The sequence below is a fragment of the Macaca fascicularis genome, chromosome 3 (assembly GCF_037993035.2).
Source record: "Macaca fascicularis isolate 582-1 chromosome 3, T2T-MFA8v1.1".
In the NCBI taxonomy this organism is placed as follows: domain Eukaryota; kingdom Metazoa; phylum Chordata; class Mammalia; order Primates; family Cercopithecidae; genus Macaca; species Macaca fascicularis.
This window is the reverse complement of record NC_088377.1, coordinates 131,045,804-131,064,715: the sequence shown is the minus strand read 5'-3', so window position 1 is coordinate 131,064,715 and position 18,912 is coordinate 131,045,804. Positions and strand designations below refer to the sequence as shown.

General features: G+C 39.1%; 2 protein-coding genes across 32 annotated transcripts in view; both read left to right on the top strand.

Moving 5' to 3' along the window:
* Window positions 1-5,377, top strand: part of STEAP2 (STEAP2 metalloreductase) — a 28,153-nt gene extending 22,776 nt beyond the window's left edge. For 4 of the 5 annotated variants that reach the window (XM_074035576.1, XM_015447807.3, XM_005550285.4 and 1 more), the window contains one exon: window positions 2,852-3,563. In XM_074035576.1, coding sequence (XP_073891677.1) covers window positions 2,852-2,883 — 32 coding nt within the window. In that variant the 3' untranslated portion in view covers window positions 2,884-3,563. Of the gene's footprint in view, window positions 1-2,851; window positions 3,564-5,204 lie in introns of those variants that run through there. The other variant, XM_005550286.5, reaches the window with a different exon arrangement.
* Window positions 5,378-11,175: 5,798 nt separating this feature from the next.
* The window catches only part of CFAP69 (cilia and flagella associated protein 69), a 67,793-nt gene continuing 60,056 nt past the window's right edge, over window positions 11,176-18,912 (top strand). For all 27 annotated transcript variants that reach the window (XR_012432714.1, XR_012432712.1, XR_012432713.1 and 24 more), the window contains exon 1: window positions 11,176-11,507. Coding sequence is in view for 11 of the 27 variants with exons in the window: in XM_045388734.3 (XP_045244669.2) it covers window positions 11,388-11,507 (120 nt within the window). In the remaining 16 variants the exon portion in view is untranslated. The remainder of the gene's footprint in view (window positions 11,508-18,912) is intronic.

The window sequence follows — 18,912 nt, the reverse complement described above, 5'->3', positions numbered from 1 at the left end:
TATTCCAGAGGCCACGGTTTTAACCACTAGGCTCTAGAGCTCCCGCCGCAGCCCTATGCATTGTGTTCACAATGCCAATCTAGATGCTTCCTCTTTTGTATAAAGTCACTGACATTCTTTAGAGTGGGTTGGGTGCATCCAAAAATTGTATAAAAATATTATTATAATAAACTTATGACTGCTTGTAGGGTAATTCACAGTTACCCTATTCTTGGTTGTAACATGAGCCTTGAGACCCGTGGCAGTCCATATGCCTCCCTATGCAGTGAAGGGCCCTAGCAGTGTTAACAAATTGCTGAGATCCCATAGAGTCTTTCAAAAATCTCTGTAGACCTGGTTTTCTCCTTTTCTCTTCCTGAGAAGTTCTCCTGCCTGCATAACCATTCATTAGGTAGCAATTTACAAGCATGAAGGATATTAGGGCAAGTGGCTAATTATAAATCTACTCTAGAGACATGTAATCATACAGATTATTCATAAAATTTTTCAGTGCTGTCCTTCCACATTTAATTGCATTTTGCTCAAACCGTAGAATGTCCTACATTTCCCCCACCCCCATTTGCTATTTCTTTATTAAAATAGAAAATTATAGACAAGATACAATTATATGCATTCCTCTTCCTGAAATTATAACATTTCTAAACTTACCCACATAAGTACTACTGAATCCAGCTGCCAACAATAAAAAGACTTTTATTTAGTAGAGACTACCTTTCCCACCAGTGGCTCTTTTCCTACAACTGCATTGTCAGTTTGGTAATTCACTCATGATTCTCTAATGTTCTCCTCTTGGTGAATTTTATTATCTTGTACTTTCTAACTGAGCTCTCTCTTTTCTTTATTTTAATTATATTTCTCCCCACTTGATAATCACTTGTTAGTTCTTGGTGGGAATTCAGTTGGGCAATGATAACTTTTATGGGCAAATACCTAAACATTCTATTATAGTGAACTAATGAAAATAACAGCATATTTTCAGTATTTTCTTGTTCCTTAAATTCCAGTTAACACTATGCTTAACCGTTTAATGTGAAAACGAAATGAAATATTCCTAAAAGTTAGATGACTATTAAAGCATATATTGTTGCATGTATGTATTAAGTAGCCAATACTCTAAAAATATCACTGTTACAGATAAATGAGGCCTTTAAAAATATGAAAAACAAACTTTTGTGAAAATGTATAAAAGATACATCTGTTGTTTCGAATGGCACTATCTTCTTTTCAGTACTACAAAAACTGAATAATTTTGAAGTTTTAGAATAAATGTAACATATTTACTATAATTCTAAATGTTTAAATGCTTTTCTAAAAATGCAAAACTATGATGTTTAGTTGCTTTATTTTAATTCTATGTGATTATTTTTCTTAATTGTTATTTTTTTATAATCATTATTTTTCTGAACCATTCTTCTGGCCTCAGAAGTAGGACTGAATTCTACTATTGCTAGATGTGAGAAAGTGGTGGTGAGAACCTTAGAGCAGTGGAGATTTGCTACCTGGTCTGTGTTTTGAGAAGTGCCCTTTAGAAAATTAAAAGAATGTAGAAAAGATACTCAGTCTTAATCCTATGCAAAAAGAAAAAAAATCAAGTAACTTTTTTCCTATGAGGAAAATAACCATGAGCTGTATCATGCTACTTAGCTTTTATGTATATATTTCATATGTCTCCTGTATTAAGAACATTTAAAATCATATTTAAATAGGAATATATTCATGCTAACATTATTTTTCAAAATATACATGGAAATTTAGCCCAGATTGTCTACATGTAAGGTTTTTATTTAAACTGTAAAATATTTAAAAGTATGAATAAAATATATTTATAGGTATTTATCAGAGATGATTATTTTGTGCTACATACAGGTTGGCTAATGAGCTCTAGTGTTAAACTACCTGATTAATTTCTTATAAAGCAGCATAACCTTGGCTTGATTAAGGAATTTTTCTTTCAAAAATTAATCTGATAATAGTAACTTAAAGTATATTATACTTTCATTACAATCAAATTATAGAAATTACTTGTATAAAAGGGCTACAAGAATATACACAATTTTAAAATATTTTCATATATCTCCTATCTAATATAACTTAATTCTTCTAAATTACCACTTGCCATTAAGCTATTTCATAATAAATTCTGTACAGAGTTTCCCCCCAAAAAAGAGATTTATTTATGAAATATTTAAAGTTTCTAATGTGATATTTTAAATAAAGTATCATAAATGTAGTAAGTAAATATTTATTTAGGAATACTGTGAACAATGAACTAATTATACCTGTGTCAGTCTATGAAATCCCTGTTTTGAAATAAGTAAACAGCCTAAAATGTGTTGAAATTATTTTGTAAATCCATGACTTAAAGCAGGATACATACATAGTTTAACACACCTCACAGTGTTAAGATTTATATTATGAAATGAGATGCCCTACCTTCAATTGTTCATCAATCAGTAAAACAAATTCTGATATATATTCAGTACAAATGATTAGCCCTGAATGAAATGTAATAATTTCAGTGGAAACTCAATCTGTTTTTACCTTTAAACAGTGAATTTTACATGAATGAATGGGTTCTTCACTTTTTTTTTAGTATGAGAAAATTATACAGTGCTTAATTTTCAGAGATTCTGTCCATATACTAAAAATGTTTTGTTCAGCCTAACATACTGAGTTTTTTTAACTTTCTAAATTATTGAATTTCCATCATGCATTCATCCAAAATTAAGGCAAACTGTATGGATTCTTCCAGTGGCCAGATGAGCTAAATTAAATCACAAAAGCAGATGCTTTTGTATGATCTCCAAATTGCCAACTTTAAGGAAATATTCTCTTGCAATTGTCTTTAAAGATCTTTTGCAGCTTTGCAGATATTCAGACTGAGCTGGAACTGGAATTTGTCTTCCTATTGACTCCTTTAAAAGCTGCTGCCCATTGCATTCCTGAACTGTCCTTGCAGTTAGGTGTACATGTGACTGAGTGTTGGCCAGTGAGATGAAGTCTCCTCAAAGGAAGGCAGCATGTGTTCTTTTTCATCCCTTCATCTTGCTGCTGGCATTGTGGATATAACAGGAGCCCTGGCAGCTGTCCCCAGAAGATCAAGGCCACACCCAAAGAGGAAGGCAGATTAGAGACCAGAAAGACCTTGACTACTTCCCTACTTCCACTGCTTTTTCCTGCATTTCAGCCATTGTAAATCTGGGTTTGTTACATGACGTGAAAATTAATCCTTTCTGCCCTACAGTTCTTTATCCTGATACTGTTTAACACTGTCTGAATTAACTAGACTGCAATAATTCTTACTTTTGAAAGCTTTTAAAGGATAATGTGCAATTCACATTAAAAGTGATTTTCCATTGTCAATTAGTTATACTCATTTTCTTGCCTTGATCTTTCACTAGATATTTTGTATCTGCTTGGAATATATTGTCTTCTTTTTAACTGTGTAATTGGTAATTACTAAAACTCTGTAATCTCCAAAATATTGCTATCAAATTACACGTTTTCTATCATTCTCATACTGCCTTATAAACATTTAAATAAAAAGTAATTTAATGCTTTAACTTCTGTTTTGAAATGTTGTATACACGTGGATTTTTTTTCTTACTGAATAATAATTCCAGTATTTGATGGAGGCCTTCTAATAATTTTCTGAGTTATTTCTTTTCAGAAGCATCCAGAAAGCAATACACGTGATAGTTTTGGAGGGGTTTTGTTTGTTTTTACTGAAGTAGTCATTTAGAAAAACCTCCATTTACATTGATTTTATTATATTATTTCATTTTACTAGCATTCATTAAGCATCTTTAAATCAGAACACACACAATATTCAAGCTATTCTGTAAACCCCCTGGTAGCAGAAATTTTATCTTATTTACTACTAAATCCCCAGTATCTAGTATAATATGGTCTATGATGGATACTAAAGAGATTTTATAATAAATCATTACTCATTTTTATAGAAAATTATGTTTTTTATTACCCCACATCCGTGCAGCCATGCCTAAAACCTTTTGCCTCTTCCTCATGCCCTTCCCATCACTGCTTCTGCCTCATGCCTTGCCTCCTGGCCAGTGGCCTAGCGCTACCCTATTGTCCTAAAGAGGAGTTTCTGCTGCTGCTGCCACTACCACCACCACCACACTGCTATATGTTGATGAGTCCTGTACACGGTGCCATTGACAAGGAGAAACTGACCTTTGTACCTGTGCACCAGATCTGTCCGTGGAGGTTCTGGCTTCCCCAGCTGCTGCCTGGAAATGCTTAGGTGCTAATATCCTGAGAGTAGGATTGTCAGGTAAAATACAGGACTCTCAGTTAAATTTGAATTGCAGACAAACAAGAAATTACTTTTTATTATAAGCATGGACTTTTTTAAATTTTTCTAAATCTGGCAACCCTACTTAAGGAGTGAACTTTGAACAAGGAGATACAGCACAAAATGAAGCTAGCAGATAAATTCTCCCTTCCTTTCCCCCAGATAGGCTGTTCTAAAGTGCAGTAATTCAGAAGACCTTCATGAAAATCTCCTCAAAGACTGAGCAATTAACTGCACTTGTTGCCACCTATAACCAGCTCAGTAACACTTGCGTTTGTGTTCCCTTCTCCTAGTGCCTCACTTCCATTTTTTTCCTCACTTCTGTTTCTCAGAGATAGTACTCCCCACAGAGTGGCAGCAGGTGAATGTTGGTGTTTATTTATGGCAGGCTTGGGGAACCTAGACTAGTACAGTACTTTAGGTAGTGGATTCTTCCAATGGGAAGTGAAACAAGAGACAAATGATGACTTTGAGAAAGTCAGGCACAGGACCCTGCAGACTCAAAATCCAGATTTGTTAAGACCCCTGAGAGTAGAGAAACCCCTCATGGGCAGATTCACATTGATCAAATGTACAGTGATACACTGATAAATCAGAATAGTAACTTAGTACTACTGTGTGAAATATCAGTGTCCTGTAGTCAAGAATACCATTTGTGCCTTAATTAAACATACTCTTTTCTTGAATCTGCTGTTTATAAGAATTCAAGTTATAATTCAAAATATATTGGGATCTGTTATGAGCTGAATTGAATTTCCTCAAAATTGCTACATTGAAATCCTAACTCCCACACTACCTCAGAATGTATTTGGTGACAGGATCTTTAAAGAGGTAAAGTGAGGTCATACAGTTGGGCCCTAATCCAATATGATTGGTGTCCTCATAGGAAGAGGAGATTAGGAATCAGGCATGCACAGAGGGAAGAACACGTGAAGTAAAAGGGAGAAGACGGCACGCCAAGGAGAGATGCCTCAAGATGAAATCAATCCTGCCAGCACCTTAGTCTTCAACTTCTAGCCTCCAGAACTGTAACAAAATAAATTTCTGTTGTTAAAGCCACCCAGTCTGTGGTATTTGTTACAGCAGTCCTCAAAAACTAACACAAGGTTCACAGAATCAGAACAAGTCAATTTAGATATAGAACTCAAATAATTAATGTCATTAGAACAAACTTGTCTGATTAATCTTGCTCCACAATAAAGACAGTTCCATCCTGGGATAATTGCACTATAACCACCCACCATTTAAACACAATAATAGTTATTCTAAAATCTCAGGAACATTTTTTTCATATAATTATTCCCATGTCATGGAACTGAAGCTTTGATTGGGTAAAAGTAGCGCTTTATAAATTCTTCTTTTCATTTATTATAATCTGTTTACTTTTCCACTAAACATGAGTAGTTCCTGCAGCTTCCTACTTAAAAATCACTTGCAGTTTGGGTTATTGTTGGTATAATTTTCATCAGAATGGTTGACTTCAGGGGTGACTATTCTTTTACTTTCGTTTTCTGTTCCATGTACTTATTCTTCCCAAATGTGCATTAATGATTCTGTTGGAAAGACGTAATTACTTTTGTTTTGTTTTTAGGCCTTGTTTCTATGCTGTCAACCTGAAAAAATTTTTTAAAACAGTGAAGTATAGGCTGGGAGTGGTGGCTCACGCCTGTGATCCTAGCACTTTGGGAGGCAAAAGTGGGCAGATCATTTAAACTCAGGAGTTCAAGACCAACCTGGACAACATGGTGAAACCCCATCTCTACAAAAAATAACAAAAATTAGCCAGACATGGTGGCATGCACTTGTAGTTCCAGCTGCTCGGGAGGCTAAGGTGGGAGGTGAGAGGTGGGAGGTGGGAGGATCACCTGAGCCCAGGGAGGTTGGGCTGCAGCGAGCAGAGATCATGTCACTGCATCCCAGCCTGGGTGACACAGTGAGCCCTGTCTCAAAAAAAAAAAAAAAAAAATTAAGTGTAATAAACTCTAGTTTTGTATGCATTTCTTCTGTTACAGAATTTCCCTAAAGCTATCCTATTAAAAACTATGATTAGATTTCATATGTGCTATAAACATTCTTTATTTAAAATAAATTACTCTAATTAAGAAAGGAATAACATTTGCTTGAACATTTAGAACATCTGTAGAACATCTGGCATTAGAGACTACCAAATTCATATGTAGTCTAAAATACTTATTAAACACATTCTTAATTCAAGAATATATAATTATTCATATAATTAGAAATAATTATAATTTTACTAAACACTGCTAATTAGGCAGAGTATAAAGAAAAAATCAGAAGGAAAATAGAACCACAATTTGTAATATATTTATTTTAAAACATATTTAGCTTTCTTTGTTACTTCTAAAAGTAAAAATTGTAAGTCAATATATTATTAAAACTTCCAGTTAATCTTTAAGTCTACAGGTGCTACTAAGAAATTGCAATTTGTAACTTAACAGAGATACTAAATTCTGCAGAATTGTTACCAGATTCAAGCATTTCTCTTCTCTAGGTATAACTCATTTCTCATGTTTCTCTATCTTTTTGCTGAAATAATTTACTCCTTCAGTAGTCATTTCACCCTTTCACCCTTCTGCGTTTTTGTGTCATAACAGAAGAATCAATGAATAATGATTAAAATTAAGTCAACATACCTAATATAAACAGTTAAAGCTTTCATGAAGCTTAATCTTTGTGCACTTACCAAGAAGAAAAGTAAACCCAGTATTATTTGGGAACAAAGGACTTGGAAAATCCACAAATGGAATAATTAGTGAAAGCCAATTTTATGGAGGCCGTTAAAACTACTCCAAAGCAATAATAGTGACAACACACACACACAAGTACACACACACACACGAGCAATGCTTCTCAAATTTTGATGTGTGTACTGATCACCTGATGATCTTGTTAAAATGGAGATTCTGAGTCAGTAGGTCCACCACGGGGCAAGAGAGTCTCCATTCCTAACAGAGCCCCTAGTAATGCCAGTGCAGGTAACCCAAGGACCCCATTTTGAGTAGCAAGGACGTGGAGTATTTACCTTACTTTGGATAACTTACAAAATGCTTTAATTTGGCTTCAAATCAAAATAAAAAGTAATTTATAATCCTTGAAATCTTTTAATGAACATTTTTTGAGTAACTAGTATGATATGGACCAGGAAGTCCCAAAGTATGTTCTCTAGACCAATAGCATCAACATTGTTTGGGAACTGGTTAAAAACGCATATCCTTGGGCCTCACCCAGACTTATTGAAGCAGAGACTCTGCAGGTAGGGCTCAAGATTCTGTTTTAACTATTTCTCCAGATGATTCTGATACACTTTAGGTTTTGAAAACTACTGCTCTAGACAGTATGCTGAGGGTCTGGGGTGCATATCACAGTAACTGTCAAGAATCTCAGTACAGTAGGAAGGGATCCAGTTGCTGAACCAGTTGATACCATTAAGTATGTGATGAGTACAAAAACAGAATGACAGACAAGGTGGCACCCAACACAGAGGTTGTAAAGATTTCCTAGAAAATGTCATGTGAACTGAATTTCATAGGGATTAGCCATCTGAAGACAGTGGCATGTACAACATAAAGCAAATGTTATGCAGGAGGAATCCTGCTGGCACCTTTGGAAAACTGCAGTAATTCACCCAAGATGGCTGGCTGTGGGGTGTTTGAAGACCTCTCTATCCTTGTCCTTCTCACCTGTCCATGAGTAAAACAAATACCATTAGAGCTAGAAAAAAAAAAAATTACAAAGCTGAGTCTATTAACTTGCCAAGCAAGAGAACTTACTCCGTGAATAATTTCACTGAGGAGGGAAAGTCAGGGGTTTTGAAATGTTAGAAGTGGGGAGCTCATGGGGCTTATGCTAATTAAGCATTGGAAACTGGCACTCTGGATATAGGGCAGAATGAATATATAGGTCTCTACGCCGTTGGTTAAATAAAATAAATATCTCATTGTTCACTAGTCAGGAAAGTCTCTTCAGCTAGGTCCAGTGAGGAAGGTGCCTGTCTAAGGTCACTGAGGCTTAAAGACCCTTATCAGCTTCAGCCTGTGGTGTTAAAATACAAGAATCAGTTGCTGTCTCCTAGGCAAGCTCTACTTTAAGTGGAAATTTTTCCTTTCCCCTCCCTCCTCTTCATCTTTCCTGATCCTGAGATGCTAGGATGACCACACAAAAGATATGCAAATAATCCAGTTGTCAGCTCTCTGCCACCATCTTGGTCTGGGATGCCATTCTCACAGGACTCCATTGTGTTCATCCAAGTAGTTTTGGTCTCCTTTTGATGTGGTTTACTTGGACTGTGTAACAGCAATTAAGGTCATATGAATAAAACACTTAACACAGTTTGCACTTTCCCTAGGTGGAAGCAACCTTAGACCTACTAAACTGCCCTCTAGATGTAAGGCCTAAGAGTGGTTCTAAAGAGATATCGATCAGTAGCTAGGTAGCAGAGTGGTGCAGCAGAAGTGTGTTGGGCCCATAGATACCAATGAGTAGCTGTAGAGATGAAAGAAAAACAAAAAGAATGTGGAAGCCTAGGCAAGGGGGTTGGAAAAAGAGGAGAGGGGTCAACAATGTAAAATACTACAGATTAGTACAACAGGATGAGAAATGGAAAGTGTTAATAGACTTTGACCCCAAGTGTCAGTGATCTCAGTTTCAGAAGGCTGAGAATGAGAAAAGTGGAAGAATGACTAGAAGTGTGGAAACAGGTGCTAGAAGTGCTCACTACTCTCTCAACAAAACTCGGTCTCTTTGGCTAGGATTTACAATCAAGTGCTGCCAGTCCCAATCTAGTGTTCCCATTTTTCTTTTAGGGCCAGAAATATTCAACGTCTGAGGTAGAAGGAACCTTCAAAATCACTTATCAACCTCATTCTAGAAATGAGAAGTCCTGAGAAATGAAGTAATATTTATTTTCATTGAGTTTATACGTGATTTTAAATTCATAAATTCTATGGACGATACAAAAATGTACATTTAAATCTTGAATAATTTTTGAAAGTTTAAAAAACAGATTAAAAGAGTCAAAGTTTTTCTTAATTTTCACAGTTACGGTGTTTGAGTTATTAAATTATACTGATGATCATCATGAGAAGCTTTCTATTATAGTCTTGACCCTTCTTGTATTATTATTCAGGCTACAATGGATAGGCAACAACATGTCAACTGAAAAATCATGAGATCTATAAATTTAGAAAGGAGACTTTATTTCTTATAATGAGTTACAACCTGCAGGCTGGCCATTCTGCAGGCTGGGAAGCCCATGCTCCCACAGAGACAGTCAACAGGCACTTTGAAGGAGGTGGGGTTGGAACAGAAGCTTTATGCCAAATGAGTTGGCTAAACAGACATATTCAACAGATTTAAGAGGAGCTGTGAATCTTCACTAAGAGGGGTGCTGAATAAACATGCATGTGACATGCATCCTGTGCTCACTGTGGAGTGGAAACTTAACATTTAAATGCATTAAGTCCCTATACATCAAAAGGAGAAGCAGAGACGTGAATGTACTAGTACTTGGTCTCTGTAAACCTGCCAGAACCAGTCCATGGTGGGTGGTCTTTTATCAGGGGAAAGGTACTGAATCAGTCCCTTGTCCAATCAAACCTGCAGTTATGACTTGTGGAACAGGAGGATCTTGTTAGTCAACATCTGGCCATGGATGAGCTGCAATTACTTCAATATTGCTTATGTCGAGAGCAGTTCTTATTTAGCAGCTAGAGAAAAAGAAAAACATTGCAGCAGTTAAAACATAGGTTATTCTTTAAGTGTAGGTGTGAGTGACTTAACTCTTGCCTGGCATGGCCTTAGGTCTTGCCTATAATTTGTTATTGCCACAGAGTCCATTCTGTTAGCCTTCTGATCTCTATTTTAACATTAATGCTCGTCAGTTGTTGAGTCTAAGCCCTCAAAGGGACGGGGAGCCGAGCTTGGTGGCATGTGCACCTGTAGTCCCAGCTATTCCCGAGGCTGAAGCGGGAGGATCATTTGAGCCAGGGGTTGGAGGTTGCAGAGCTACGATCCTGCCACTGCACTCCAGCCTGGGGCACACAGTAGACCATGTCTCAAAAAACGAGGAGTGTGTGGGGGCATGAAAAGGGAGGAGGTTGGTGGTTATAGCGAGGCGTGTCCGTCCTTCCGTCCTGTCAGGGCCAGGAATTCAGCTTTTAAGGTTTATCGGGGGTCCCCTTGGCCAAAAGGGGGTCCGTTCAGTTGGTCGGGGGGCTTAGGATTTAATTTTTAGTTCTCAAGCAGTAATAAAGATAATGATAATCTTGACCATAAGGGGTGCTATGCCAAGCACCACTTAACAAACACTGTCATCTCATTCAATCCTCACAACAGTCCTTTTACAGATGAGAAAAGTGGGACTTCCAGGGATAACTCGCTCTACATTCAATAATCTGACTCAAAAGCCTTTTTAACATTTTGTACAATACCTTTTATGTTTGTTTAACTATCTAGTTGGGCCACTAAAGTACAGACAAAAGCTGGGGAATGTAAGCAAAACTGGTCATTTCCCTGGGGTGAGAGAAACGCTTTCAACACTATCCGTCCATCGTATCACGCCTAAGGTATGCCATAGACATCCCTCACCCCTCCACCCACTCATGCCTGTTTGAAGCAAGACTATCAAGACCGAAACACATTGGGCGCCTAAGGCACCACTCCCCGCTGCCTACCAAGGTGCCTCCTGCAGGCTCCTTACCGCAACCCTGCAAACCCGCCCTGCCAGGAGCGGAGTGCAATTAGGCTTTCAGGTGGTTTGGCTCTCCGGCTGTCCGTAGCCTCTGGCCCCGCCCCCTAGCAACGCGCTGGCTTGTGTTAACAACCGGCCGGAGATCAGACGCCTGCGACAGCTGAGGGGCGGCCGCGGCGCTAAGCGGACTGTATGGCGGTGGCCTAGGCCCCTGGCGGAATTTTGGGACCTTTCGCGACTCTAGCGACTCTCAGGCTGCCTTCCCTTCTCAGTGGCGGGGCCTCTTTGGGCCCAGCGGCTGCAGGCGCGCTGTAGGACAGGAAGATCCCACAACTCTCCACCCCGCCGCCACAGGCCATGTGGACGAAGGAAGCCGCGGCGACTGCCGAGGCCCGGGAATCCGGCATCAGGAACAAGTCTAGCAGTTCCAGTCAAATCCCGGTGGTTGGGGTGGTGACGGAGGACAATGAGGCGCAGGTATGAGCAGGTGTCTGGGCTTTCAGAGGTGGAGGGGGTGGGGATGAGGTCTCGAGACGGGGTCCAGACCTGGGGGTGGCAAGGGCGGAATTGGGGACAGGAGTGAAAATGGGGGAAGCCGCGAGATGGAGATTCCAAGCGCAGAGTTAATCCCGATCCCCCACCCCCTGCGAACTGCACCGGTTGTGAGGGGCTAGTTGTTGTCAACCGTCCTGTCCGGGGACCAGCGCTGTGTGGTCCTCCTGGAGGGTCCCAGCAAACTAAGCGGGGCTTTGCCGCACTTCTTCGAAAAGTGGTCACAGAACTTCTGGGAGGAAAGGAATCATTCTTAGCAAAATCTGATTTGATGGCCTGATCAGTTTGCACTGAACTTTTTAATATGTAGATTCCTGTTATCCAGTGATGTTCTTGATATAGGTGTAAATTTTCCCATGCTTAAATTTGCTGCGACTAAAGCCTGCACCCAGAGGGGAGGAAAACGCTGTTAAAATTAGAAATTAAGCATTTTTAAAATTTGAAATTGGAAGCTGGTTGTTATAGGTCGGGTCGGAGAGAACTGGGAGAGAATAGAGTTGATTTGTTTTATTGTGCTTGTACTGTATTTGGTTTTGGGTTTGCTTTTGTTATGAATACAAAATTCACTCTTGCAAGTTGATCTGTTGAGAAATTCCACTTGAGGGCCTTGGATCTCCATTCGAGGCGGAGGTGTTTAGAAACCCCAAGTTGTTTGTATCCTACTAGGATTCCATTGCTCCCCCAGAGAGCCTTGATCGTGCCTTAAAAGCCGCGAATTCCTGGAGGAACCCTGTACTGCCTCACACTAATGGTGTGGGGCCACTGTGGGAATTCCTGTTGAGGCTCCTCAAATCTCAGGCTGCGTCAGGAACCCTGTCTCTTGCGTTCACATCCTGGAGCCTTGTAGAGTTCCTTGGGAGTGGTCAGTTGACTGGGGACCTCTTCTACCATGGGAATAGAGTTGAGCTCTCTGAGGTCTGACATTTACGCAGTAAGCTGCGGAGCAACAGCACTTTGCATGAGGAGAAATAGGTGTTAGGGGAATTTGCCTAATCCATTTTGTTGACCTATTCCCATCTGGGTGGAGAGAATTTTGAGGAACAATAGCTCTCCACTCCCTGGACTGCAAGAAAGATCAACAGTACAGCCATACTCCCAGGCACCGGGCAAAACTGGAAAGTATGTGAATTTGATAACTGATGGCTCTCAGTCTTCCTTTACTTGCTCCAAGAAAAATTGGGCAATGCTCTCTACAAGGCAAGCAAGAGTAGCTCTTTTTTTTTTTTTTTTTTTTAAGGAGAAATACTTTTTAAAAGCCATTGCCAAAATAGTCCAAAACATACCAAATAAAACAAGTATACTTGTGTTTATGTGTATGCATTTTCTCCCCTTTTTAATTTTCTTTCTTTTCTTTCATTACTGTGGCTCTTTCCAGGGCCTAGGATTCTCTTCCAAGAAGAAATCAATCAATTTGCATTAATTCATGTTTCTGACTTGTTAATAACTAATTCTAGGAGTAGTAACATTTTCGAAGTACTGAGGAGAATTAGAAGAGGAACTTTTTAAAGCTGGGAGAAATCTTAGTGATCCTCAGCCTTCTTGTTTTTTGCCTGTGGTTGTTTTTACAAACGAGAACCCTAAGTTCACGAGAAGTTAACTGAGTTACTCAGTTTCTTTACTCATGGAATGGGAGTCTAGAGACCCTAGAATGAAAAAATGATAACCTTTTAGACCTCTGCCTTAGGCCAGTTTAGGAAAGATCCTCAGAACTGTTTCCAGTTTTTTTCAACCACTGCACATTTGCAAACTTCTCTTCTGCCTGTGTGTACTTCCGAGACAGTATATCCTAGTGGCTAAAGATGAGAGTATCACATCTACTTCAGTTCATTGTCAGATCATCACTTACCAGCTATGTGACCAAAGGCAAGTATCTTAACCTTTCTATCAAATGGAGATAATGATAGTACTCATGTCCATTGTAAAGATTAAATGAAATAATATATATAGGCCGGGCATGGTGGCTCACGCCTGTAATCTCAGCACTTTGGGAGGCCGGGGAGGGCGGATCACGAGGTCAGGAGATCAAGACCATCCTGGCCAACATGGTGAAACCCTGTCTCTACTAAAAATACAAAAATTAGATGGGCAGGGTAACACATGCCTGTAGTCCCAGCTACTGGGGAGGCTGAGGCAGGAGAATCACTTGAACATGGGAGGCAGAGGTTGAAGTGAGCCAAGATTGCGCCACTGCACTCCAGCCTGGCAAGAGAGTGAGACTCCGTCTCAAAAAAAAAAACAAAACAAACAAAAAAAAGAGATTATATATATAGCAAACTTATATAATAATATAGAGAACTTATACAGTGACCTATATATTGAAAACAAGCAGTTATCAACATCATCCTTTATCCAGGGAACTAGAGCTCCTAAAATTATTTGGGCCTTAAAGCTAAGGGATTCTCTAGAATTCTGATTGTACCCACTGGCTTCCAGGATGTGAGAGTGAGACTGGATGCCCCTGACATCTTATTTGCTTTAATGCAGATTTTGGTCTGCTCACTTTATCCCTTGAGAGATGTTTCTCAGTTGCAGCTGGATTTCCTAATATAGAAATGCTACTTTGGCTACCTAGGCTTTTGATAGCTGTTTTGTATCATTTTCTTTATTACAGACCTAAATTGAACCTTTCAGTTACCCTAACCTTAGTTTATGTAATTAAGGAAATAGGCTTGAATATTACTGCCTAAGGCAGCAGGTAAAATGTACGGGTTATTTTGCTGATTTTTCCGTGTGTATGATTTACTTCTGCATTAAGTGGTATTTTTTTCCTGCATCTTTCACAAAAATAACTTTCATAAAAGGCAATAGCTCTTATAAATTCTATCTAAGCTACTACAAATGGTATTCCTAGAGTATTAGATTTTTCTAACTTTAGTAACTTTGAAATGTTTTTTGATGGAATTATGGAAAATGTAAATATAGGTTATGAGTAAAGTTATTAGTAAATAGGGAAACAATAGTTTAGGAATCTGGGATTTTGAATTGTTATTTTTGTTCCATGTTGTGAATTTCTCATAGACATATTCTATGTAAGTATTCTATCTTCAGATTTTCTCCCTATAAAAATTTTGATAATCCCTACTGTAGTGATTCCAGCGTCTTCTTTTTTAAAGTGATTTATCATATCTTTCCAGTTTCGAAACAATAAAATAGTACCAGAATTTTGGTGGCCATTTTCTAATTGTGAGGAACTTAGGACACATTGCTTGCCCTTTCTGTGTCTGTTTCCTCATCTGTAAAAGATATTTTTAGAAATGCCTACCTCATTGAATTATTGTGAAAATTAAAGTATTTGTAAGGCATTTAGCACAGTGCCCAGCACATGCATTCCAAGTGCCCCACAAATGGCAACTTTCTGTTATTATTAATGACTCTTGTCATAACAGCTTTATTAAATTATTAAATAAATTCAGATGATATTTACAGGGTGATATGGTTTGGCTTTGTGTCCCCACCCAAATCTCATCTCAAATTGTAATCCCCAGGTGTTGAGGGAGGGACCTGGTGGGAGGTGACTGGATCATAGGTGTGATTTCCCCCATGCTGTTCTTGTGATAGTGAGTTCTCAGGAGATCTGATGGTTTTATAAGGGGCTCTTCCTCTTTACTCTCTCTCTCTCTGTCTTTCCTGCCACCTGTAAAGGTGCTTCCCCTTTGCCTTCCACCATGATTGTTTTTCCTGAGGCCTCCCTAGCCAGGTGGAACTGTGAGTCAATTAAACCTCTTTCCTTTATAAATTACCCAGCCTCAGGTGTGTCTTTATAGCAGTGTGAAAACAGACTAATACATTGGGTATCAAAACCTACCAAATAGGAAGATAGTTCTCGGATTGTTTTTCTAGTATTAATCCCAGTGTTTATGTGTGTCTGGCTTCCTACAGGAAGGTAGAGGTAATGTGGTTTAACAAGTGCTTCATCCCTTGGAGAGTGATGGGATTGGCAGTGAAATTCACCTTAATCATATGTTGAAATCACAAGATATCTAATTGGTTACCCTTTATTTTCTATTTAATGTTGTTCCCCTCATTCTAAAGAATCCCAACCCCCTTTAGAGCAGTGCTTCTCAAACTTTAATGTGCATATGGAGCACATGGGGATCTTATTAAAATGTGGATTCTGATTCTGTCGGTCTTAGATGAACCCCAGTACTCCGCTTTTCTAACAGGTTTCCAGGTGATGCTCATGCAGCTAGTTGGAGGACCTCATTTCCCACTTTGAGTAACAATTTATATAGTGATTAGTTGACTGGCATAGGTATCATGCCTGAACTTCCTTGCTCAAATTTGCTTTCCCTCTGAGAACCTGTGAGAACTTCCACAATCTTTTAGTCGATGTCATATCCTGTCACTGTCTGTAATACTTCCATGAACTGTGTGCTTAAAATCGTCTAGCCTTGTTTAAGGGTTTTTGCAAGAAATAACCTGTGTAGTTGGTTGCATGTGTCTATAGTGCCAGCTACTTGAGAGGCTGAAGGAGGAAGATCGCTTGAGCCTAGGAATTCGAAGCCAGCCTGGGCAAACATAGGGAGACTCCCATCTCTTGAGAGAGAGAGAGAGAAATTGAGAGAGACTCCTTGGTTGTCCATTGAGGAGTCAGGCAGAGAACTAAGGAACAAAGAACCAGAGTTTCTACATCAGACAGACCTGCTGGCCGATTTATTATTAATAGCTATGTGGCTTTAACAAGTTAGGTCCCAGGGCCTCAGTTTCATTAAGAGGGATAATAGTACTACCTTTACTTGGTAGATTAATTGAGATGAAAAATGCCAGACATATAAAAGGACCACTATAAGTGTTAGTCTCTTTCTCTGTAACTGAGTATCAAATGAGCAGGTTTCTCCCCTCTGAAATGTCCCTGGGTAAAGTGGGAAATAAGTTCATCCTATAATTTGAATGAAGTCAAGTCTAATTTTCTTCAAAGCAATTTATTAAACTTTTGATCTTAAAAGGTTTTGTGAATGCTTTTACAATTTCTCCATAAACATCTTAAGATGACAGTATTTTGATATTTACATATGTATGTTCTGTTTTGGTTCTACTCTCTGCTTGTATGATCTCATTTACCCCAAATCTTCAATTATCATGTTAAGCCTATGATTCAGAAACCTCTGCCCCCAATTTTTCTCATCTCCAACCGCCAACACAAACCTCTTCCTCCAGCTTTCCCTGTCTCAGGAAATAGTGAAATCATTTATATACTTCCTCAAGCCAGGGATTATCTTCAGCTTTTCCCTTCTTTCTCCCACTGCATCCAGTCACTTATTAGGTCTTGCTGAATCTACCTCTTTAGATGTTTTTAATTCCATTTGATGTTGTTTATACCAGTTGCTGCTACCTATTCAAGGCCCAAAGTTATAGTCTACCTCCAACCCAGTCTTCTCCAGTTCAGTCTCACACAGCATACAAGATGATCTTTTCATAATTAAATTCTTCTGGTTAAATATTGTGGAAATAAATGAAGACTACCACGATAAACAGAGACTGTTTATTCAGCAGTTGCTATAGGGAGGGAGTCAGCCACTCTCACTTTTTGGCAAAGACTCCAATGCAGCCTGGAAAGCTTTAAAGTGGAACAACAAAAAAAAAAAGATGTGGGGGAGACTTCAGGTCTACTCTAATTGTAGGTTGCTGACATGGGAAACCTGGAGGTGGGCTAGCTAGAAGCAGGGTATCCTCTGTGATTGAATTGGAAGGCATATTTGGCTTTCTCTGGTTGGTCTTAAGTTGGAAACAGAGGAACAAAAACCAGGAAAGCTGGCAGTCATTGACCAAATCCTGACTTTTCTGAGCCAATTGCTGCAGAGGTTGTCGGCCAGAGTTATTTTGTCACATATAGTCTGACCAGTTTTGTTTATATGTTCAGTCCCAAACCGTTCAATGGCTTTTTAAGATCCTTGTGTTACATACAAATCCTTCTGTAAAATCCCATGCCAGACCAATAGCTGCATGAGATGAGGACATTGTTATTCCCCACATCTCGCACAATTCCTGAAACAACAACAACAACAAAAAACTACCAATAAATAGTTATAGAAGGAGGAAAAGTCTAGGGAAGCTAGAGGGAGAGAGAGAAATCTTTAAAAATCTGCCAAGCAGGTAAAACCTAGAGTAACATCAAATGGGTAATGCAAGATAAATCTAAGAGGAATCTATGCTTTAATCTTTACTACTCCCTGTTCTTTTAAAAATTATACCTGGTCATTTGGAGAAAAAAATATGAAAATACACACAAATATTAGAAAGAAAATCCTGCATTGGGCTGGCCCAAGTGCAGTGCTGTTTACAGCTATTTTTTTTTTTTTTTTTTTTTTTTTTTGAGACGGAGTCTCGCTCTGTCGCCCGGGCTGGAGTGCAGTGGCCGGATCTCTGCTCACTGCAAGCTCCGCCTTCCAGGTTTACGCCATTCTCCTGCCTCAGCCTCCCGAGTAGCTGGGACTACAGGCGCCCACCATCTCGCCCAGCTAGTTTTTTGTATTTTTTTTAGTAGAGACGGGGTTTCACCGGGTTAGCCAGGATGGTCTCGATCTCCTGACCTCGTGATCCGCCCGTCTTGGCCTCCCAAAGTGCTGGAATTACAGGCTTGAGCCACCGCGCCCGGCCTGTTTACAGCTAATTGATTACAACCAGTTACAGATTTCTTCCTTCTCCATTCCCACTACTTCCCTTGATTAGTCTTAATATATATATATATATATTCCTGCATTGACATTTCATTCCAATATCCCAGTCTAACCCTCTAAGCAAATATTTCAGAAAACCAGAAAAGAAAAACCCACTGTGTGTGTGTGTGTGTGTGTGTGTGTGTATGTATAATTTGAGAGTGTAGGAGGAAAAGAAAAAAGACAGCTGAGGTGTAGTGGTGGATATCACTGCCAAATCCCCAAATCTTAAAAGGCAGAAGTCTATTTACCAAAATTTTTGGTAACAGTAAATTTAACTATTTAACAGTAATATTTAACAATTTTTAATGGTAACATAAGACCAGGTATAGATTAGTATTTAGTAAATCCTTTTTAAAATTATTTTTAAAAGTAAAAATGGCTGGGCATGTTGGCTCATGCCTGTAATTTCAAAACTTTGGGAGGCTGAGGCTGGCACATGGCTTGAGCCCAGGCATTCCAGAACAGCCTGGGCAACATGGCGACACTCTATCTCTACAAAAAAAAAAACAAAAATTAGCAAAGTGTGGGCTGATGTGCCTCTGCAGTCCCAGCTCCTCCACCCAGGAGGCTGAGGTGGAAAGATTACCTGAGCCCAGGGAGGTTGGGATATGCAGTGAGCCGTGATTGCACCACTGTACTCCAGCCTGGGCAACAGAGTAAGACTCCATGTC